A 24,227-nucleotide genomic window follows, 5' to 3' on the forward strand; every position below is an offset into this window, starting at 1 on the left:
ACAACCCCGGAGCTCCGCGGCTCCACTCCGACCGCGGCGCCGTCCCGCCTGGCACTACATGTCCCGTCATGCCGCGGGCGCTGAGGCCCCACGACGGGGTCGCACACTAGCTGCCCACGGACTCGCCTTCTCGGAGGCACGGCCCGGCCTCGGCGCTGCCCCGATTTCGCGGGCAGCAACGTCCGGATCACGCTCCGCGCCCCTACCGCTCCGCACCGCGCCTCCCGCACCGCGGGCCGCGGGCCGGGCTCCTGCCGCCTGTTCGGCGTTTCGCCGTCAGGCAGCCGCGGGCGCCCCTCCATGGCGCCGGCTGGGCGGGGGCGGCGGGCGACGCGGCGGGGTCCTGGCGGCGCGCGGGGCGGCTGCGGGTTGCCGGGGGGCCGCGGCGCGGCGGCGGCGGCTCCGGGATGAGCGGCAAGGAAGGTGATGTCCCCTTCCCTCCCCACCCCACCCCACCCTGAGGAGACCGCGGCGTGAGGAGCTGGAGCCGGCGGAAGCGGGGGGAGGCCCTGCGGCTTGAAGGGAACGGGGGTGCGGGGCCTCTGCCGTGCCCAGCGGTGCCCTGTGCTGTGGAACTCGCTCTGCGAGAGGCCGCTCCTTCAGGGGTGTCATCGGCCTCTCCTTCGTGGGTGCCCGGCCTTCCCGCTGGGGCTGCGCGGGTGCGCCATAGAACCTGGCTGTAGGGGTCTGTCTGTGTCCCTGGGGGTGGAAAAGCAGATGCCACAGAGGGAAGCTGAGTGTGTGAGGCCTGTAAAGCACTTGTGCTAACTCTACAGTGTGTGTGTGTGTGTGTATATATATATATATATAATATTATGTATATAGCATAATATATATGTGAAATATATATTTTTCCCAGCTTGCTCTGCCGCCTGTGTGTTGGTTTAGCCCTGGCAGTCACAGAATCAGTCACAGAACGGGTCAGGTTGGAAGGGACCCCAGTGGGTTATCTGGTCCAACCTCCCTGCTCAGGCAGGGTCATCCTAGAGCACCTGGCACAGGATTGTGTCCAGATGGTTCTTGAACATCTCCAGTGGGGGAGACTCCACAACTTCTCAGGACAATCTGCTCCAGTGCTCGATCACCTGCACAGTGAAATTCTCCTTCATAGTCAGGAAGATTGGAACTTCCTGTGCATTGGTGTCTGCCTGTTGCCTCTTGTTCTATTGCCTGACGCCACCGAGAATCACACAGACCTCCCTTCAGCACTCTTTCAGGGGGTGCATTTAATGTTTTCAACTGCTATAGGAAAACAAACCCCTAAACTCATGTCCAACAGAATAGAAAAAATTATTTGCACTTTCCTCTTTAAGAAAGTAGCTACGCCCACTTCTTGTTTTGTTTTGGGATAATAAACAATTAAGTGGAAACGTTTTAGAATCCAGTGTTCCCTTGGTTCTTCTTTTAAGGAAATTGAGAGAACTCCACGTATTCAAAAAGTATGCCTGTATTCTAGTTTGCCAAATTTCTGGCTCTGGAAAGGAGGAACAGTGTCAAGCTGTTACCAAAAGGAGGGAGAGGAATGGTTGACACATGGGTGACACAATGAGTTAGTCCAAGGTGAAGGAAGGATAAAAGGAAGAAACAATACGAGGTGTAAATTGGGAGTAAAACATAGTCCAAACGAGATGAGTTCTGGATGTGGGTGTGAAAAGGAGGGTTAAGGAAGAGGCGCACGAAGAAGCTGAAGTGAGCAGCTACATTCAGAGAAGAAACTGGGTAATGGGCAGTGTAAGGGCCTAAGAAGCTACACTGCAGGAGCTAAACCTGTATACCTGAATAGGGGTAGTCTGCTTAAATTGTGCCTTACTTCTTCTCTGTGTTAGAGAATACCCGTGACATAAATCACAGATTTCCATGCAACCGTTCGCTTACAGCAAGAAAACATAAAAGGGTGTGAAGACCCAGAGACCTTACCAAAAAAAGGCTTAGGTTCCTGCCATGCTCATCCATTGAAATGGATTTTATTTTTTCTAATTGTCACTAGCAATGTGGTAGAAGAAGTAACATGATAATGTGAAGCTGGCATCAGTTGATAATAAGGTTCATCCAGTTACCTTATTCTGTCCTGTAGAATATGATTGCTGTCAGGAATGCTCTGAAGACAGCATTCTGGTGCTCCTTATGCTCTGGCAAAACTATTGTAATTTTTTTTTGGTGTCTACTATTTAATAGGATCGGGTGGCTTCAGAAAACGAAAGCATGATAATTTTCCACATGGTCAAAGAAGAGAAGAAAAAGAGAATCTTAATCCACCTTCAGCTTTGATGAAGTCTTTTAAATGTAAGTAAGCATTTGGAAAACCAGATTTTAAAAATGTGGTGTAGAAAGTGATAGGAAGTTGTTAGTGAAATAAACCAGCTCTCTCTGAGGGAGAAACTTGAAACTAATTTGATTCATACTCCATACCTTTATAGCTTAGTGTTCTGTATTTTGTGCAGTGAAGTCCTGGGAGTGGGGTTTTGCACAGCTCTGCCTGGTTCATGACTTGCTCCTGTTTCCATCCCACCTGCTGTTCCCCCTGCCCTCCTCATTTGTGCTGACCTGATGCTGAGCAAATTCCACAAATTGCACGAGTGTTCAGCCAGGCAAAGGTGACCGGGCCCTTTGGTGGCAGAAAACTGTAGGATCTGCAGAGGTGTAATACAAAATCTGAGCCACAGGGACAACAGGAGGAGGTGGTGACCTTTGGGAAACTGAGGAGGCGCTGACCTTGGCTGTGATTCACAAATGACTAAGCCACTGAAATGTAAATCTGGATGCATTGTTTCAGTAGTTGGTAGTTGTTTATACTTGCACTTTTTAAAGAACTTCAGATAAATATTACTATTTTAAAGGCATTCAAAGTCAATAAAGTGACTACATGAAGGTCTATATTAGTTAGTTGAAGTATTTTTTTTTTAAAAAGTGCAGGTATAAACTTCCCTTCAGCCAAATTGTTTTTATAGGATTTTTCACCAAACCAGATTTAAACTCTAGTAAATTTAACTTTCTCATTAGACAACCCCTAACAAAGCAAAGCTGACCTTCAGAAATGAGAAGCCTTGACTGAAGAAAGAAGGAGATTTGAGATGGGAAATAGTTTAATTCTTGTTGTAAACTTTTCCCCATACCACATATTTTTATGACACTAAAAAGGGTAAAATATGAGCTGGATGGCAGCTTTAGATGGTTAATGTGTACTTCAGTGTCATATAACTTCCTGGCTTTTTAAAAAATGGGTATTTATATTTTTCTGTGTAAATCACCTTGGCAGATGATTAACCATGACCCCTGAACTTTGCCTAGAGAAGCTGTGGCTGCCCCATCTCTGGAAGTGTTCAAGGCCGGGTTGGAGGGGCCTTTGAGCAACCTGATTCAGTGGAAAGTGTCCTTTTGGACTAGGTGATCTTTAAGGCTTTTTTCAACCAAACCACTCTATCATTTATATCGAGTATTGTAGATACACTCGCTCTTGAATTGAGTAGAGCAACTGTACTTTCTACTTTAATTTTTCACTGTTGTGAATATCAGTTTGTCAAAAGTTGCTACTACTTCCACTTCAAAAGAGTTGTTTCCCTCCCTTCTCATGAGATCCATTCATCAGAAAGAATTTAAGGGACATGGTTTCTTCAAAGGGACATGGTTCTTCAAAGATCCACTCTTTGTAAACATTCATAATGTTTGACTGTCAAAACCAGAAATGCTTCCTCTCTTATCTGTATTTGTTGTAGTTAGAGACAGCTAATATCAGCAAGTCAGAAATCTTATTTTAAGTAATTGATCTCACCTTTCTTTAGTACTTCTGAAATACTCAACTTTTAGTCAAGTCTAGCTGGGATGTAAAATGCAAACTTTCTTATAACTAAATGGTGCATTTTGAACAGTATATGTGCCTTAGCCAGATGCTTTTATTTGATTGGTTTAGGCACTGGTGAATCTCATTAACAAATGATTGTAGGGTTTTATTTTTTGATTTGTCTTACTGAATTGGGGTGAAATTTTCAGTCCGTTTCCAGAGCAGCAGTACTGTGGAATAGATTTTATTAGCAAAACCAAATATTTTACCTTAAGAATTGTTTAGACTGCTTTAAGGCATCATCAGGATTGATATCTACTTAACCTGATTTATTAAACAAAGGTAATATTAATGATGAATTTTGCAGCTGTGGCAGGTGACAGGCAATGGTGGCGTCTGCAAGGACAGCCCACCTTGGGGAAAGGTGCCCAGGGGCAAGGCTGGTGGGGTCTGTCGGGAGTTAGTGCAGCACAGGTGCTTTTCTCTTCCCCTGCACTGTGTTTGTGTGACAGTTGAGTTTTTCTGTAACAATTGACTCTGCAGCCTTCCAGCTGGAGCTTGACACCAGGCACGATAAATACGAGCGGCTCGTGAAGCTCAGTCGGGATATAACAATTGAAAGCAAAAGAACAATATTTCTGCTCCACAGGTTCACCAGGTGAGTCACACTGAGCGTGAAAATGTTCATAGAAACCTCCAGTCTGCCTTGCAGTGTTGTCTGTCAGTAATGGCTGCAGTGTTCTGTTCAGAGGCATTTAATTTACTTCTCATAAACATCCTTTAAGGTGGGTGCGAGCTAATGAATGCACACTCCAGCTAGAGAGTTAAGAGATGCTGGTTCAGGTTTCTGAGTTGGTTTTATTGGTTTATTAAACCAGTGTAAAGCAGTAGAGCAGCAGATGAGAGCCTTCCAGCTTTCAGCAAGCTGTGAGAGAGGAGTTATGCACCTTTCCTTCAGGTTACTTGCCCGGGCAGTTCCATCACCATTTTGGTTGTTGCACCCCCACCCGAGGTCATCAATGCAAATAGGAGGTGACCTGGGGTCTGTTTATGTAAATACTACAGCTGGATAGGCTTCTGTGTGAAGTTTTGAGCTTCCAAATGTTTTGTGTTCTCATGAGCCTTCAAGCAATCTTTGGAAGCCAGAGACAAACTAGAAGAGCAACAGGAAAATTTGACGCTTTGCATAGCCTGCTGTATAAAGTGTTTGCTGTACGTGACAAACACTGGTCTTGCGTGTTATAACAGCTCTCCCTGTTACTTTTCTTTGTAATTTGATTTATCTTAATTTGCATTTTGTTACCTATTGATATATTTATGTTGAAGTAGTAACTATTTATAGTTGCAGTTATGAATGGAGGTTATGAAGTTGCCTGCTCTTTAACTTGGTTTTCTTCTGCAGAGAGGTACTGTGATAGTTCCAGTAACATCTACAGCCTTGACTGTAAATAACTACTCCCACTGCAGGGGCTTGGTAGCTGGGAACTTGTGGAGGGAAGAACAACAAAGAACTCCTCATTACTCTGAATTTAGATTCCTGTTTTATAAGGCATTCCTGGTTTTGTGAGAATAGAAGTTTTCCATGCTGTATTTTGTATTTCCTTCTTCATCGCTTTTCACAATTATTGTGGCTTTAATTTCAGTAAATTTTACTGTTTGCTTTTAAATGTTTTCCCAAGATCAATTAATCAGTAGTTCCTTAAAGAGACTGTAAACTAATATACCATGTGATTATTTGGGCTCAAGGGAGGAGAAAGTTTAAAGGAAATTAGACAAACGAAACTTTAAATGCCAAGTATATGTTGCGGTTGTGAATCAGATATTTCAGCTGTTCCTGAACAGCACAATCCATAACTACTTCCTTAAAAAAAAAATCACACGTAGAAGTACATAATGTATTGTATTTTGCAATACTGTCAAGTATTGCAAAATATCAATTTTTTTTAAGAAGTTGAAGGACTTCTGTAAATACTGCTAGTTTCCTGGAATATTTTTTGAAGCCTTTGTATGTGTTTCTCCTTTTTCTTATTTAAACAATAATCATGACTGTAGTCTGGAATAAGCATCATGCTACCAGGACCCTGACTGGTTGATTATTTTCTTGGTAAGAATCTACGGAATTTTAGAATCTGCAATAGGTATCTGTGAAAGTTAAACTGTTTCTCATTCTAGTATCAGTTTTGCTTTTTCTTGAAGCTAGTAAAAATGTATTGATTAGTAAAAGAAAAAGTGTAATGTTTTTTAACTGTTTGTTCATGCTGGAAACTGCTCTTTCAGTTTCTGTTTTATGATTGCAGTGCTCCCAATGGGGAAGAAATACTAAGTGAATCTGAAGTCAAGCTAGATGCTGTCCGACAGAAGATCAAGCAGGTCGCACAAGAACTGATTGGAGAAGACATGTATCAGTTCCACAGAGCTATATCTCCAGGTAAATAATTTAAAATGAGGGAAGGTGTGCGGTTTTGAACTAAGCTTATTTTCTCTTTATGTAGCAATACTTCATACTGCAGGTTTGAATTTGTTACATTTCTGTGGTTATAAATCAGGACTCAGGTTAATCTTTGTTACTAGCAAAATTAGCTCTAGTATTAGAGAAGCTATTGTCCTACAGTTTCATTGCACTTTAAAGGAAGATGTAAATGGGAGTCTACAACTGGAACAATTTGGACCCTGCCCTAAACTGAAGTTGGGAGTATTTCTCACAAATGTACTGGCTGTTGTTCTCTGACTGAGAGAAATATATGTAGCACACTCATTTGCCCCTCCGAAGGGTTGCAATTTCAAAGAGGAGTGTGGGAGCAACTGTCTTGTGAAACTATCCATTTTGAGTGATAAAGTGATTTCGAGTTGATAAAGTTAATAAATTTAAATCGTTAGTTTAGCGTTTTCTTTCTTCTAGGCTCTTAGCATTTTCTTTCTTCTAGGCTCAAAATGTGCTTCTGCCTCTCTGTTACAAGCATTAAACTAGTTTGTGTGTTTCAGTTGCATCTTTTTCTGCTCCTCTCTGTAAACAGCAGTCTTTACTAACATTCTTGAGATATTAAATCTCAGTTCGTTCATGACTCTTGCTGCCAAACCATATTTCTTTGCTGACTCCTTGCTGGCAATCTGAATATTACCTAAAGCTGGTATGCCTTGGTTGTGGCAACACATGAGTAAAATATGTAACTGCTTCTTTGACATCTTAGTCATGGTATAAAAGTGTCTTGTGTTTATCAATCTCATTTTAAACAATTTGGAACTGTGCGTATCTTTCCTTGTTTAGCAAAACTTTTTCAGCTGATGAGAGCTGAAGATTTGCCCTGAATTATTTAATTGTTTAAAATGTCCATAAGATTGATTTGATTAACCAGCAGCACATACATGTCTGTAATTTACAAGACAAACAATGGTTAAAGTAACTTGTACTCATGTCTTACACAAACTTTGGTGTAAGAGTGACACAGGTCTTGAGTCTCAGTTTAGCAATTTGGAACGGGAAGGAACCTGCCCTGATAGTCTTCAATAGCTGTGATTGATTCCACAGTCCTCTTACCTGTGATGCATTGGGTTGCTCAAACTTTCTTAGGGACATTTAGTTTGTATGTGTCTTGCTGCTATTTATAGCCAAGAACTGTAGTGACATAATGAAAAGAGATAATTCAAAATGCTGACATTACAGATGAACTTAAACTGTGAACAATACTGTTCAAAGTGTATTATGAGTATCTTAACACATTAAAAATGTCTTTTGATTTTTATTTTAAGTACTCCTTATAAAAGCTGAGAATCCTTGCATTTCAGTTTTTTTCTGGAAGCTTCATTGTGACCTGTAAAGTTTGTTTGAATAGCCCCTGAAGTTTGCAGTCCTGTGTGAGTCATATAATGCTGTGTATAGAACAGCAGTGTTTGAGCTCTGCTGCCTCATGGAATCTTTGTGAGACTGCGTGGTGCAAGCCATCAGCCATGCCATGTGAGTCAGATTCTCACAAGGTAACCACTTACTCTGCATCAGCTGCCTTACCTGAACTGACTCTGTTTTGTTTGATATGTGTCTTTGTGGCAGTAAATTCAGAGAGGCTTACCTGCCTCTAGTTCTACTGAGGAGCAGTTGGCCTGGAATTAGATTCACTCATCTCACACATAAGAGAGTATTCCTACATGGCAGACATATGGAAAGTTACTGCACATGTTCTTATAAAACAAGTAAGCAAACCTGATGCTAGTTTTCTATATCCATAGTCTCTCCTCTTAGTAAAAAAAAAAATACGGTTTTTGTTTCTTTAAAAAAAATATTTTCAGAAATCAAAAGTTAAATTTCTTTTTTACATGAAAGATACCTAAACATAAGCTAGCCATAGCAATCTGGAAATAAAGAAGTTAATGAAAAAAGTACTGTTCAGCTTTGCTTTGTGTATTTGGTAAATACACACTGTCAGCTACACTGATTTTCCTGCATAATTTATTTCTGACTTGCATAAAGCTACTCATTAATACCAGAATAGACCTGAATAAACTGTTTAGAAAACAACTGCAAGTATTCTGTCAGGAGTAATTTAGAATTTTTAATAGTTTTTTTCCAGTGTTGTAAATCTCAGCCTCTTAAAATGACTAAGATGTATTTGTCCATTTTAGAGTGGGATGAGTTACTCTAGGGGAAGTCAGTAGTAGAAGTAGTTAGCAAAGGAAGTTAGAGACCTGATGCATGTGTATGATGACTCAGTGCCTCCACAGTTGCAAAACTTTTAGAACAGAATAGGCAAATTCAGATGGAAGGAACCTACTGTGATCATCCTGCCACTGCCTGACCACTTCAGGGCTGACCAAAAGTCAAAAAAAGTTGTTAAGAGCATTGTCCAAATGCTTCCTCTAAACACTGACAGGCTTGGGGCATCAACCACCAGAGCCATTCCCACATACCCTGTCACTGGATGGGACAGGAGCCAGCACCACCTTCTTCACTTCCCCTCCTCAGGAACCTGTAGGGAGCAATGAAGTTGCCCCTCAGCCTTGTCCTCTCCAAACTTCACAAGCCCAAAATCCTTAACTGCTCCTTACAGGACATTCCTTCCAACGATTTCACCAGCTTTGTTGCCCTCCTCTGGATGCCTTCAGGGACCTTCACATCCTTTTTAAATAGTGACACCTAGAACTGCACACAGTTGCGTGTATGGTAGCACATGCTTAATGCTTACATGGGACTTGGGGCGAGGTTGTCATAGAATTAAAGAATTTTCTTACTACAATCTTAAGAAAACTTAAGAGAATGAATCTTACTGACCTCTCAAGATAAAAAGAAAGGAAGGCAAGAAGGTATTAGTGTGCTAAATAAGGGAGAGAAGAAGTAGACTCTGCTGTCTATCTTTCCAGCAGTCCGGTGTGGAATCTCTCAAATAGCTGAACTTCGCAGTTTTTTCGACAGAACTAAAGGGTAGAAATACACAGCCCCCCAATGCATTTCTGAAGTTAGAACTGGAAATAGCTGTACTTTCACTTTTTCTCTCTCTTTAGGTGAGGTAAATGGTGAGTCTGTGCACTCCCATCAGTTGTATAATACTTGGCCCTAAGATCTTCCTGTTGTTTCTGTAATTAGGTATCTGTACCTCATTAAGAAGACTGTTTATAAAATCCAACTGAAATAAGTTGCCTTAGCTCTTCTACATATGCTTCTCTGCAAGGCAAGTTTGTGCCAGCTGTTGCCCATAGTGCATGTTTAATAAGGGAGTGCTAGAATATACCTGTGTGTCTCTGGGAAGACAGGGATTGCTTTTAGGCATTGTGTAAATGAGCTTGTGTGCATAACAAGTATAAAATGCTAACTTTCAGCCAGACCTTTACTCTTACCTTTGTTAAATCCTCTGCTCTCCAGTTAGTCATTGGGATGGCAAAAAAGGGAATATGCAGGCTTCAAGACATGTAGATCTTGGTTGTGCTGAAACTGGCTTCAAGGAGGTGTCAGAGATGGGAAGATGCTTGAAGTCAGGATTATGAAGCTGAGATAGAAAACCTAGAAGCAGGAAAATGAAGGGACAGTTAGATGAAGAGCAACTGGGAGAGGGAATGCTTTATTTCACCTGCCCACCACTGTTTATGAAGAACTGTAATTGGGAGGTGAAAATGATTAGAGTTAAGAATGTTACTTTTAGTTTTGGTTTTAAGTCTAGTGTTCTTAAATTGTTGCTTTGCTCTTTTTCAATGGAAAAAGCTTGCATGTCTTTTTGAAAATAAAAGTAACTAAGAAAAGTGCTAGGTCTTTGTCTTTATATATTTCCTTAGGTGGTAAATCTTGACCTTCCTTTAACCTAGTTTTCAACTCTGATTTTGTATTTTAAAGAAATTCTGGAGAACTAGTTAAAAAGCTTTTTATGAACAAAAACATTGCCATTAAACTGTTTTTTTCTTCCAAAAAGAATAAAGAAACGCTTATGTCCCATATCTCAAAAGCAGCATGTCTAATTAACCTCAAACTTCCTAAAAATGTTCTCCTTTGTCTTGAAACCAAACATGAAACATCCTCCTGTTCCCCACCCTACCTCTCACAGAAGGAGTAAAAGGGTTCAAAATTGAGCTTATAATGGAAACTGCTGTAGCAGCCTTAACTGGGGAATCATGATTGTCTGCATAATAAAGCTGCCTAATACATATTTTATTCAGTATAATAACTGTTAGCCTATAAATAGAAGAATGCTATGAGTGTTATGCTTGGGAATATTGTTTGCCACTTGTAATTGTTAAATGCTTTTTTTGGGGTTACTCCAAGCAGTTGTTCTTTTGACTCGAAGATAAAACAATTCTGGCAGAGCACTAAAGGAGTTTCGTGCTTTCCCTCATTAAGAATAGTGCTAATGGCACGCAGGACGTTTCCCCAAAGGACACTTGCATGAGCTCAAACACTGAGTATAGCACTAATTGAACAACAACAAAAACTGATGACTGTTTTCTACACGTTTCTTAACAGTACAGATTGTCCCAAGGGATGATTAAACAAGCAAACAAAGAGATACTGAAATAATGAAGTCTTTTTTTAATGCAGAGCTCTTCATTTGTTATGTTAGAATGTTCTGCTTTTGTTGATATTTTTAAAGCTTTACTATTTGTAATATAGAATTCCTGCTCCTTTGGCCCACTTTGCGGTGTATACCTTATATATCCTGTGAGGAAATATGTACCCTTTCTTTAAAATTGTTGAGAGACATTATGCAAGAAAAGGACTGAAAAAGTTTGTATGGATTTATGAAAGGAAGGAAGAAAATTTTCAGGATTTTTTATTTGTATATACAGATGTGTTTAAGTATTTTTATATATGTATTTAACTCTCAGCTACTGAGGGAAATATCAACAGTATACAGAAAAGATCTGTATGGAATTTCATGACAAGAAAGAAGTGCTCTGCAGTATGTGTAGAGTCCCACACTTCCACTACACCAACCCCATGCAGTGCTGCAGGCTGAGGGAAGAGCAACTGGAAAACTGCCTGCTGGAAAAGGATCTGGGGTTTCTGGTCTAGAGCAGCTGAACATGATCCTCCAGTGCATGCCCAGGTGACCAAGAAAGCCAGAGGCATCCTGGCCTCTATCACCAACAGTGTGCCCAGCAGGACCAGAGCACTGGTTGTCCCCCTGTATTCAGCACTGGCTGCACCTCAAGTTCTGTGTCCAGTTTTGGACCCATCACTAGAACTTTGAACACTGAGGTTCTGGAACATGTCCAGAGAAGGGCAATGGAACAAGTGAAGGGTTTGGGGCACAGATCTGCTAAGGGGTGGCTGATGGAGCTGGAGATTTAGCCTGGAGGAGACTCAGGAAGAACTCATTGCACTTTACAACTGCTGAAGGAGTGTAACCAGGTGGGGGTGCTCCCTTCTCCAATGTAACAAGAAATGGGACATGAGGAAATGGCCTCAAGTCACTCTAGGGGAGGTTTATATAGTATATTAAGAAAAATTTAATCATGGGAAGGGTTGTCAAGCATTGGAACAGGCTGCCCAGGAGAGTGATGGAGTCACCATCCCTGGAGGTATTTAAAAGACATGTAGATGTGGCACTTCGAGACATGGTTTAGTGGTGGACATGGCAGTGCTGGGTTAGTGGTTGGATTCGGTTGATCCTAAAAGTCTTTTCCAACCTGAAAAATTCTATGATTCTATGTTAGGATGTATGTAATTATTCAAAGCATGTGCTGAATCTTCTCTGCATAAATGCAGAACTTGTGTACTGCAGAGGAAAAATTAAGGACTGCTCAGTGAGTTGGCTCTGTGTGGGATTGAATGGAGTACCTTTTCAACATGACTTTGTTAAATGAAATCTCTAGCTATTTGAGGACTTTACTCAGTTTTTTGCCCCTTAAGACAAAATATTGAATGGGGAGCCCATAATTCTTCTGGAGTTTCTTAAGTGGAGTGATGTGGGGTGATGATGGTAGAGGCAAGTGGAGCACTGCTGGCTGACCTTTGCTGTGTGCCTGTGCTTGCAGCAGTGGCGAGTGGAGTGCTGTGCACAGGGAAACTCATTAGCTGTTTATCATGTCTGCACTTGCTCTCAATAGGATTAGATGATGGGGCTGTAAAATGTCAGCACCTTGTCAAAACTATTGCTCTGTGACTGCTTCTGTTGATGATGATGCAGGAAATTCTGTGTAAAAGTTCAGCAGTGACGCAGTCTAACACATCATTTATCTTGTGCAGGCACTATTTGTATTCTGAGAGATTGATATAATGAAGCTTATTTCTGTCTCCTGCCTTATGCCATTTAGAGTCACTTTAGGCATGTAAGATACAGCAACAAGCTGCATTGCTCGATTGGACCAGGCCAGTTAAGTCTGTGGATGGAAAGGAAATACTTCAGTTGCACTAGAATGCCGCTTTCTAACTGCAGTATGTTGGACCACCAGACAGGATGCTGTAAGAAATGCTATGGAGAGGAGTGGGGTCTGTCCAAGCAGGCCAGCTTTAGATTACTGATGACTTAAGTAACAACATTTTTTTGGGTATTGTATGAAGGATTTTAATTAGAATGCAAACTAAAGGAACTGTCTGTGTAATGGTTTCTGTGTTTACTTGGCTTGTTTTTTTTTTTCTTAGCTTTTTAACTCAAAATATGGAAATAACATACTCAGATTGTTCTACCTTTGTAAGCACACATGTATTTCTGAAATAATATCAAGGTGCACAATATCAAGGATATAATATCAATGTGCTGTTCTGCAGATCAGGAACAGTATAAGTAGAACACTTGTTTTTTTTCTTGAGAAAGCTTAAAAACTGTAATTAAAATAGATGGCATATTTAATTTTAGGTTGGTAAGAGAAAGGAAAAGCTTTGTACTGCAGGAAGAAGGTATCAAGAATTGGAAATGTCTCACCCAGGATGAGACCTAAATACACCTAAAACTTGAAAGGAAAGCTGACCATGAAGGAAGCAATCAGGTTTATGCAAGATGGTGGGAAAACACAGGAACAGGATGTGACTGAAGAATTAATCTCTTGCTGTTGTAGGTGAGGGGTAAAATGCCAGAAATGGAAACAAAGTTTCCTGATTATACTGGAAAATTAACAGAATTTGCAGTGAATAAGCTTATGGTTATCAGATACAATTTTGTTAATTTCTTTCTTTCTGTTTTGTCATTTTCTGTGTTTCTCTGACTCATATCCTCGCTTGGTGAAACTGGTTTGGTTTTTTTTCATTCTGCAAGTTGCCTATTTGAAATTCGATACCTTCAGTTTGTTGCATTTTGCTGCCCTTTTATTATTTTTGTTTCATGCCTTTTTCCTAAGTTCTTCTAAGGAAAAGGAAAAAACAGTGACTGCAAGGCCTCACTTTGTATTTTCTGATGCAGGTTTTGTATGTCCATACACAAAAATTAAAACAAACCTGCAAACATGAATGCAAATTCTGACATGAACAAACTAGGCATGCACTATGTGAGAATTGATTATCAGCTCATCCCTGAATGAGATATAAATTCAGCAGGAGCCATTCAGAGCAGCAGAAGTCAATAAGAGAAGCTATGTAGAGTCTTCTAAAGATTCATGCCGTGGGTCAGCATGATCAAAAGATTGTCCTTTCCTGCTTCTCACTTAAGACCTAAATGTCCTGAAGTCCTGCTGTACTATTATGACAAATACTATGGTTACTCACATGACAGCCTGAAACTAGTGACATTGTTTGTCTTTTAATTCAGTCTCATAGCTGGAAAATGGAGGAGACCTTGTTCTCTGGCTCAGGATTTTTTTTCAACCCTGCAGTTATTGACATTAGTGATTCACAGCCCAGATCTCTCCAGCCTTTGCAGGAACCAAGTGCAGCTGGAACATAAGAGAAGTTAAAAAAAATCTGTGAAGCTTTTTTGTTTGTTTATTTAAAATCACACAGGAGAATGTGTGATAGAGGAACTCCATTCCAAGAAGCAATGGGGATAGCACATTATGGGTAGGTTTTTTGTTTTGCAGTCACGTGGGGAGAAATAGAGGTTGGCAAGTGGTGAAGTACCTTTGTGCCATCTCACAGATCTGTGTTTGAGGACAAATGGCCACTATTGGTTCTTCTGATGTGCTTGTGAGTTGAATCTGTTGCATGGAAACATCATCACCTCCAGAAGAACTTTCACTGTGTTTTGAACTGCAGAAGCTGTGTTGTGTTAGGTGCTCTTTCTTCTTTGATCATTGAACATCCTGGCTGAGTCAGAGCTTCCTTTCTTTGGTATCTTGAACACTTGCCCTCAAGGCTGCCAGCAGTGTCTGACTGACTGAATGACTTTTAAAACTCTGTATTAATTATAAAGGGCAATTGGGGGTGGTCAAAGAGGTCAGGAAGACTACTTGTCACAGGAATAGTTTTGTAAGAACTCATGTAAAACACTGGGTGCCCTTCATAATTACTACATTTTGGGCTTGCAAGTTGGAATAAAACCCCAAACTTCAGAACAAAAACCTTGGTTCAAGGTTTTTTTTGGTTTTGTTTTGGTTTTTTTTTGTTTGGTTTTTGTTGTTGTTTTTGGTTTTTGTTTTTGGGGTTTTTTTTTGTTCAAGCATGGTACATCCTTTAGGTCTCCAAGTAGAAGCAAAATAAAAGTTTGTGAATTTCTCACCCACAGTTATTCATCTTGCAAAAAGGCCTATTGTTTGTCATATGTCCATGTTTTTAATAACAGTATAAAAAAGGCTTGATTGCTTGATTCCCTGATCTCTGCAATGAGAGATTAAAATATTGTTTGCAGTTCTTTGAAGGGTTTTTGTGCCCGTTTGGAGAAATAATTTAACTCTCACAGGCACCTGTCTGATAGGGAACTTATATTTGTTTCTGGGGCTTTTGGGAAAACTGACTAATCTTGGTATTGCCTTTTCCCCTGAAGTGTGTATTCAACTTTAAACAAAGTGCAAACAAAATTAACACTTCAGTATCTGCAGTACATCGCTTCAACACATGCAGCTAGAAGACATGTGGGTGTGTCAAGTAGCAGTTGACTAATGAACAAAGCATTACAGAAGCTTTGGAGCTTTACAGAAGAAATTTACATTATTTTAATTATTAATATAATTGTAAACCTACTCAGCTTTTGAATTATTACTGAGCGAATAGAATAGGGTGTTTTCCCAAATATGTAAGCTCATACAGATTTTTGTTCTAATACTTTTATTTGTATTTATTAGTTAGTACTGTTTTATAAAATCCATCCCTGACTGGAATTACTCTTTTAAGACATTTCCACAACAGGATGTCCAGAGCATTCCTGTCTGTGTGGAGAACCTGGCTTTATCCTCTTTCAGTGTGTGTTATAAAATGAACCTTTCACTTCATGCTCACAATCAACAAAATGCTTTGATTGTGTCATAGCCTCAGTTTAAGTTTAATTACTAAAGTTTTTACCCCTTCTGCCAAGAAAAAGATCTCTGAATCTTAGGAATCATTGTCAAGTATGCAGAGAACTTTAAAGGAGTAGATTAAGGTGTGAATTACCAGTTTCATCTTAATAGGACACTGGCATTAGTTTTTGTGTTAATACTTCTAAACTTATTGTATCTACTTGTTTCAATTGGTGGTTACTTGTTTGCTTATTTCACTTATTTCTCCCTTTTATTCATCCATATGCTTCTAGAAACAAGTTCTCTAAGTTTACCATGCTCCCCATATTCTGTATAATTATTTCTCTGGTTGGGATTTCCATAACCTTTTTTTCCTGGATTATGGCAGGGATTTCTGTGTTTTGATGGTGGCTATTTTTTTGTTGTTGCTTTCTTTGTTTTTTGGGGGGAAGGAGAAAGAAGGGAAGTTTTTTTTCCGTGTTTGTTTGGGTTTTTGTTAATGACAATGTAACTTGCCAGCCTAAACATGAGGATAAGATAGAGCCTTGTCGGTGCTGTTTTGGTTTTGTAATGAATCAGCAAGTGGGTAGTTTCACATGACTCGCCCTGTAAATAATGTACCCCACCCTTCATGCAGTGATCCTGGAAGAAGCTTGCTGGGTGTATCTTCCTACCATCTTTCTAGTGGCTGCTCTTGGCCTGTGATTCCTGCTGTATGGTTTAGGGGAGGAGCTGGGTGAGAGAGCACAGGCTTGGGTATATCTGCTTGTGTCCACACCATCAGCACAGGCTCCTCTCTAAACAAAAAGATAGAGAGAAACAGGACAAAGGATGAAAGAAGATGAGTTTGGGAAGAAATAGGAAGAGAAGCAGCTTATTTGAGAAGATGGCAGGTGGCACTGGCATTGCTAACCTTAACAACTGAGAAGCATGAAATCCTTTTGAACCTGTTTTGTAACTGTTGAACCGAGATTTAAAGGAGGAAATGAAGTAAACAAAATTTTAGAAGGAAACTTTCACCTCTTATTTGATCTGTCATTCTGGGTGGAAGCTTCCATGCATGCATGGATGCATGCATATCTCAGGTGGAATTAGATTCTGTTTACCCTAATATGACTCCTGCAATTAAGTATTTTCAATTATTTACTCATTCTTTAGATAGAACTAGCTTTTGCTCTGTCTTACGCATTCATTTGACTCTTGGATTGAGTGCTCCAATTATGTTTTTTAAAATCATTTTTTCATTTAAGAAACCTAATTTCTTTCTAAGTTTCTTATGGTAACTGCTTTTTCTTCTTTCTCAGATCTTGCATATGTAATTAAGGAAAAAGGTCTTGAATATCAGTTGGCAAAAAGTGCTAAAATTTTCATGGAGAAAAATCTATATTTGTACATACATGCTCAGAAGATATCTCAGTGTAACTCTGTAGTTCTTGTACACAAAATAATTTTTTTAAAACATAGAAGAGAGCTGCTATACTGGGTCACTGTCACTTTTCTAGTATAAGCTATTTGTATAGAATAAATGTAATAAAATATCAAAATACTTAAGCAGTTAATTTTTTACCTTGCATCTGTAATTTTAAGAGGTGCTAGTAAAAATAATACAGTGTTTTTAATTGGTATTTTTGTCCATGTACTACAAAAAAACCCAAACCCATAAAAGGCAGTCTTAAAAACTATTCTATTACTGGCAGCTCAATCCATAAATAAGCTAATTTTGGAATAAATCCAAAACAAGAGCATAAGGGGAAAGGTATTGTTGGATGGTGTAGTGAAATGGGATGGGGTTTTTCACCTTGGGAATTATTTGCTGAAAATAGCGGATGTCCTACCATTAAGCTAAAACATAACACGTTTAAACATCCTTCTACCTGCACATGGAAATACCTTATTTCAAGGTCTTGGCTCATTGAAATACCATATTGTAGCTACTTCTGACAGAAGGACTTATTAAAAGCAAAAAAAAAAAAAAAGAAGAAAAGTAAAATACTAGTATTTTTTGCAAAATAGTCATGAACAGGATTTGTTAGCAGTCTATTTGTGATGGTAACTTTAATTGAGTTTTGTAAGGCTTATAAATAGTGGGAGATAGATTCCCTAATTATGAGAAGGTGACAGTAAATGGCAAACAGACTGTGTGCAACATTCACATGGTGGTGTTAAACAAAAGGAAGGAGCACAAGGCTGGAACATGTCAGCTAGTGTGGCATGGCAGGAGGAAGCAAAGATCTATGTGTGTACATACGTATAAATATGCCCTCATTAAAAAGTACATAAAGATAAAAGAACAGAAGAGCCAAACACTTACAGTGGAAAAGGACAAAACACGTATGAAATAGTAAAGTGGAGTGAGTTGAAAGCGGGAGATCTGACTGATTGAGAAGACTGTTTGCCAAAAAGTTTGAGGGCTGATTTGATCTCTCTGAGAGCTGTGGAAAATGCCAAGTTGATTCTTCATATGTGATAGTCTTCTCCATAGATAGCAGAGGGAGATTCTCACAGATGTTGTCATGTTGAGTGCTGCTGTATCTGGTAGCTTACAGCTTATCCACAGAAAAAGCCAAAATTTCGTAATAGATTACTGGTCCTGTTACATCAGAAGTTAAGTCAGGGAAAGAGTGAGTGATGAAATCTACCTCTCTGCAGCCTGTGAAGTCATTTGTCTTAAAAGATCCTGAGTAGCTTTTATCTAGTGTGTTTTTCTATTGCTTGTGCCCAGAATGCTTTACCTGAATTCTGTTGATTAAATTATGCTGTTTAATTGGCCTTGCCAGCTCTGTGTTTGTGTTCTGGTTTGTGAACAGCACTGTTGAGTGTGAGTTTGGTTGCTGCATATTTATTCTGCTTTTCCCAGTGCTGCTGTAGAGTACTATAAAGGAATTGCCATTCTGAGTTGCTTCTGCTCAAATACATATTTAAAAGGGAAAAAAAATGCAGGTCACTTATCATGCTTTTGTAGTGGGTACATGGAAAGCCTCCCACCCCTTGAGTTTTTTGGGGTATTTCCACACTCATCTGTTATTTAAATCTATGTTCTCTTCTTTTTGATTTAGACTATTTCTTTGATCCAGGTGAAGCCTAAATTTGCTTCTTCCTGCATACTTCCATAAGCTGAAGTCCTGGCACTGTACAGGTCAGTTGAGGGTGTTAAGATTATTTTAATGGAAACAGGCTTCTACTTCTGGTACCCTTGGTTACATCCTCATTTTCTCACTGACAAAACTATTGTCTAATCCTGGCCCTCTTGCAGCATGATACCTGTTAGTGTCTCTTGAAGTGAAGTCATCCCCTTAAAATGGCTCAGAATAGCTCTGCTAGAACCGTTTCTGTCATGTGCCTGTTCCTTTAATGTCCTCTTTGGGCATTCTCTGTTCATGGGTCAGATATACACAGGCATTGACTTTGTCTCTGCAACTTTTTTTAGCTTAGTACTGCCGTGGCTGTTTGTTCCAGCGTTGTTTCTGCGTTTTTTTCCACCAGCAGTGCCAGCTTCAGCTTTCTGCTTAGGAACTTTCCTCACATGCTTCCCCTAAATCTGCTCTCTGCACATAAAGATAAACTGACAACCTGTAAAATCTGTGTCTGAACATTCAAACTTTTTTTTTAGATCTCACTTTTGTTGTAACGTGTCACTGTTGAGTCAGAGATGACACATAGTCCAATCAGAAGGCAAAGTGGCAAAAGCATAATTTAGTTCATCCTCTCTTCTTTTATAGCTTAGTTTGCTACAGGTGGACCTGATTGATCATATAATCAATACATTTCACATGATTGGTTAATTAAAAAGACACCCATTTGTGTCTTGTTAAAAAATCCTATGAGAAAAACAGAAAAACAGGTTATTAGAAAAACACCACCTGCAGGTTGTTTTAATATTTGGCTATCATTGTTTATCTCCAGCTCCCTAAGGCTTCGCAGGCCAATTCTGGGAAAACTTACGTAGCTTTCTCTTTCTCCAGGCTGTCACATCCACAGTAATGCATAATAAAACCACCATCTGCTAAGTAGGTAGTGAGAGAGAGTTGTGGCAGGTAGCTGTAGATGGCATACAAATCTGGTACAAGCTACATTTGTTATCCCATCTTTTATTCCCTTTGCAAAACACTAACTCCTGTTGTCCCCTTGCACACCTTAGTTTTAGAGTGTAAGTTCTTTTGGACAGAGCAGTTATTCATGTATTCATAGAATCACAGAACAGTTAGGGTTGGAGGGGACCTCTAGAAATGACCTAGTCCAACCCTTCTGCCAAAGCAGGATCACCTCTTGGTCTTCTTATTGGACATCACAGTCATTCATGTCTAGTTTGTTTATTTGTTGATTTATTTGATCTGGAGAGATTTGTAATAACAGATGCTTTGCCTTGAATGTGAATTTCACCAAACCTGCGTATTTTAAGGAGCCTGATTCTCACAAAATAGAGAAGTGGGAAGCTCAGTTTTAGACAAGTATCTACTACAAGTCCTCCTGGGTAGGGTTGCTCTCGATCTGTTTATCCCCCAGCCTCTGCTGATAGTGGGGATCCCCTGACCCAGGTGCAGCACCTTGCACTTGTTCATGTTAAATTGCATGGGATTCCCATGAACCCAACTTCTCAGGCTTGTCCTAGTCTCTCTGGGTTGCATCCCATCCCTCAGGTGCATCAACTGCACCACTCAGCTCAGCGTCATCTGCAAATTTGCTGAGGGATCCGAGTATGAGCCCTTGGAAATATTGTGGGGAGCTGATCTCCAGTATGTTTCTGAGAACATCATGATGCTTTATATAGAAATTACAGAAGGTTCTGCATGAAAGATGCAGATGGAGTAAAAACTTGAACATGTTTCTCTGTGTGCTTGGTCTGACTTTCATGCTTCAGAAACATGCTATGTTAGATTATGCTTCAATGTTATTTCTGGATTATGTTAATTTTCACTTTTTGCTGGTAACCTTCAAATAGTCTCACTTAAAAGATTTCTTAAAAACTAAATAATTGTGAGCATGGATCAGTGCTGGAAAGTTTGAAGCATGAGCTTGTTTCTGCTGTTTTTGCAGGGCTTCAAGAATATGTTGAGGCAGTTTCGTTTCAGTATTTTATCAAAACACGATCTTTGATCAGCATTGAAGAGATCAACAAACAACTAATATTTACAGCAGAAGACAGAGAAGAAACAACAAACATGGTAAAAGTTTTTCTTTTCTCAATTGACAAACATCTTTCTGGGATGGAAATGCAGCGAGAAGGCTTAGTCACATTTTTGGCATCTGATTAAATAAGGCCAGTTAGTGGAATGGGATTAGATAGACATGTGGGCTTTGACTCACTTGTTCAAAACATGCCTTTTATTCTGATAAGTAGTAAACTAAATCTGTGGGATACAAGTTTATAAATTTCACATCCTTTTTATTCAGAGCAAACTGAACTCTTTCTGATATGGCAAAAGATCCAGGACAGTGAAATGCTAACTAACAAATGTAGCAGAGGGATTTTTAGTGCCTGGGGCTGTCTCTAAGACCTTCTGGTGTATAGTGATGTTGCAGAAGTTGGAGGACACAAACAAATCCAAGGCAGGATGAGGTCCATGACTGAAATCTTATTGCTGGTATTGAACTAGTCACTGCAGGCATTGTATTTGCCTTGTGCATATGCCTTAGCTGCATCATTTCTAACTCCTGGAGCTGATTCCTTTCAGAGGACAGACTGGTATCCCGTTATACCTTAGCCCTTATGCCGTATCTGCTGTTTCTTGACCTGCCTGTACTCCTAGCCTGCCCTAAATGGCTCATAGGGACAAACTACTGTCACCAAACACAGTAAACTGGGTGCAGTTTGATTGCTGACAGAGGACAACAGTGATTTGGTAGCAATCTACAGAAGTGCACGAGCAGTTGAGGTGCAGTGTACAGTAATGCTGCTTTACATGAATTCCTGAGTTTGCTTCTGCTGAAGAGATTGTGCTGTAAAGCGCTTCTCATTCTTTCTTTATTCTCTTGATATTTGCAGAGAAGCCTGATTTTTAGCTTAAATTAATTTGTTTTTACCAGAGGTACCAGCTATGAAGTTGTTAACCCCAGCGTGCATGCCTCTGACCCGATCTGTCAATTTGGGTAGACAGCATATTATGGGAACAAGTGAACAGAAAGAAAACTGCATTGTCTCCCACGTTACCAATATTCTGGCAATAAAAAGTATTGGAAACTTGGATATTGGAGCAAACTTGTAACTTTGTAATGGGTTTGCTTCATGAAGATTTTTGTTTGTTATTTTAATAAGCTTAGTTGATATAAAACAGATCTGAGAATACGATGGCTACTTGTAGAGAATATATTTTGAAATTCAAGACACCATTATGAAATTATATTACTTGTTTTCATAATGCAGACTATTTTTGACTGATTTGCTAACTTTGGACTGACTAGGAAAATAATCTATCAGGCTGAGATCTGTCAGATGAAAGAAAACCCCAAACAACTGCAAATAAATGTTGCTGCAAAGATGTGATAATTCTGTGTGCCAATAGAAATGGTAGAGTTAGGGTATGATTATCATACTTGCTAGAATGAAAATGGCATCTCAAGTAGAAATTACCTTTTTATATGCTGGAATGAGATTAGTACTTCTGAAATCAGACCACGTGGAAGTGCCATGCAATTTAATTTTCCAGAATGTTTTAAATTTCCAGTTATGTTAGATGAGTTAGCGTGTAGTTGAACCATTACAGATGGCTTTCTCACACTTTTCTGTGCTGGGCTTTCTTCCATTCTGCCTCCAGACCTCCAATTCCCAGGATAAACAGCCCCATAGGTGGAGCCTGAAGGTAACTCCTGTGGATTACCTGCTGGGAGTGGCGGATCTGACGGGAGAGCTGATGCGGCTGTGCATCAGCAGCGTTGGCAACGGGGACATCGACACGCCCTTTCGAACTGAGCCAGTTCTTGCGCCAGATTTACGATGGCTTCACCTTCATTGGCAACACCGGACCTTACGAAGTCTCCAAGAAGCTCTACACCTTGAAACAGAGTCTGGCAAAGGTAGAGAATGCCTGCTACACATTAAAAGTACGGGGATCCGAAATCCCAAAGCACATGCTGGCGGACGTCTTCTCCACCAAAACAGAATTGATTGACCAAGAGGAGGGGCTTCCGTAAAATCAGAAAGCTCTTGTTACTCAGAAGAGAAGAGGACATAGAGAAAGCTCTCTAGTTACGCTTTGTGGGGTTGTGACCTTCTCAAAACTTTTTAGTAGAGACATTTTTAGTTTTATCAATGAGAAGGCTGTTTGCAGTGGTAATTTGTAACCAAAAATACTTTTTATGATGTGCAAGAGAAGAAATGTTTGACTTTGGCCTCTTGGTATGGAATTTCCTATATTGCTCCATTGTATCTTCTTTCAGAATGACCAAAATTTCCACTGCACTCTACTCCAATGACTGTCATTTGTGTGACTCACCTAAAACTAAGATTTCATCAAGCACAGCAGTGGAAAAAATGGTTAGGTGCTCTTATTTAGCATTATCCATAGGTTTCTGCTGACTCAATTTTTGAGTATTTGGGTTCTGTACTCATATCATACCTACAACAATGCACCTGTGCATAAGTGCACCCATTGACTTGGGACTGGGGTGGTCTCAACAGTGCCATGTAATTCAAGTTTTCTCTGATTAGTACTTTAAACTATGAAACTAAGTCAACTTTTTGTCCAATTGATAATGAAGATAATTGCATCAGGTAAATACTACTGTCACCTGTTATTTTGGGTCTCTGTTAAAAATTGGCTCCGTTTGAGCTCAAACTGGTACTTCACAGTTTTGAGATGAGCTAGGAAATCCACAGAAAATAATTGTGAAAAGTATTGTTCTACATTTTTTGTAATACAGTTTAATGCAGAATCTGACATATTTTTGTTTGTGGACAAAAGAAATTGTCATACAAAGTATGTAATTTGGTGTTAGGATAAGCAGTTTTTGGGCAGAACAAATATGTTGCAGTGCTGGAAGTCTGTTCTCCATTGTTTGTGCTGCCCTGAGGACCTCCAGTGGGATTGAACTGGTATAAGTGGAAAAGGGCTAGCCAAGCTTTAAATATATGTTAGCAGGAACTATTTCATGTGCATGTTCCTGTGGAAAGGAAATTGCAAACAGAAGTAAGGCAGGCATTCTGGTTTCCACATTTATCTTTGAGGGGGGTATGTCACTGTTGGCAAAAAATCAGGGCTTTATGCTGGTGTCTGAAGTTATGAAAGTCTGATAATGTACATAATGCTAAAGGAAAACAGATAAAACAACATGATCTCTAGACTCCAGGAAATAGGCCTCCCAACTGCAATTGAAAATACTGCATGTTTTTTATTTCCACTTCCATCTGCTGTGATACTGCCAATACTTTTCCCATGAGCATGTCCTGAGTAGCTGGAATCATCTGATATATGGATAGGAATGGTAAATACATTTCTGTCAAATTTTTCCATTGTTTCCACATAAAGTAGTATGGGGTGGATTGAACAAGGAGTGGTATTTTTCCTATTGTTTAATACTATTTTTTACAATAAATTCTGAAAAATAGTCACTGTCTCTATGTTGGTCCTTTTGCCTGTCAGTCCAAGTGGTAAATTATGGTGCATGTTTCCCACCATGGGCTTCACTTGGAAGTTTTGATCCATTCCTATATTCATACTTCCATGGGCACTTTCTA

The 24,227-nt window shown here is 39.8% G+C and overlaps 1 protein-coding gene and 1 long non-coding RNA gene across 2 annotated transcripts in view; one reads left to right on the forward strand and one right to left on the reverse strand.

Annotated features, from left to right (window-relative positions):
* LOC118684992 (uncharacterized) overlaps positions 1-24,227 on the reverse strand; it is a 55,355-nt gene that overhangs the window by 28,832 nt on the left and 2,296 nt on the right. Inside the window, exon 2 of the long non-coding RNA XR_004979917.1 lies at positions 9,602-9,764. This is a non-coding gene — a long non-coding RNA (uncharacterized LOC118684992). The remainder of the gene's footprint in view (positions 1-9,601; positions 9,765-24,227) is intronic.
* Positions 349-24,097, forward strand: TSNAX (translin associated factor X). The gene is given in 7 exon segments (XM_036380316.2): positions 349-423; positions 2,176-2,283; positions 4,322-4,436; positions 6,076-6,206; positions 20,591-20,718; positions 22,309-22,449; positions 22,451-24,097. Coding segments are annotated over 7 exon segments (873 nt in total). The 5' UTR covers positions 349-407; the 3' UTR covers positions 22,685-24,097.

Source organism: Molothrus ater, chromosome 3, assembly GCF_012460135.2.
Source record: "Molothrus ater isolate BHLD 08-10-18 breed brown headed cowbird chromosome 3, BPBGC_Mater_1.1, whole genome shotgun sequence".
In the NCBI taxonomy this organism is placed as follows: domain Eukaryota; kingdom Metazoa; phylum Chordata; class Aves; order Passeriformes; family Icteridae; genus Molothrus; species Molothrus ater.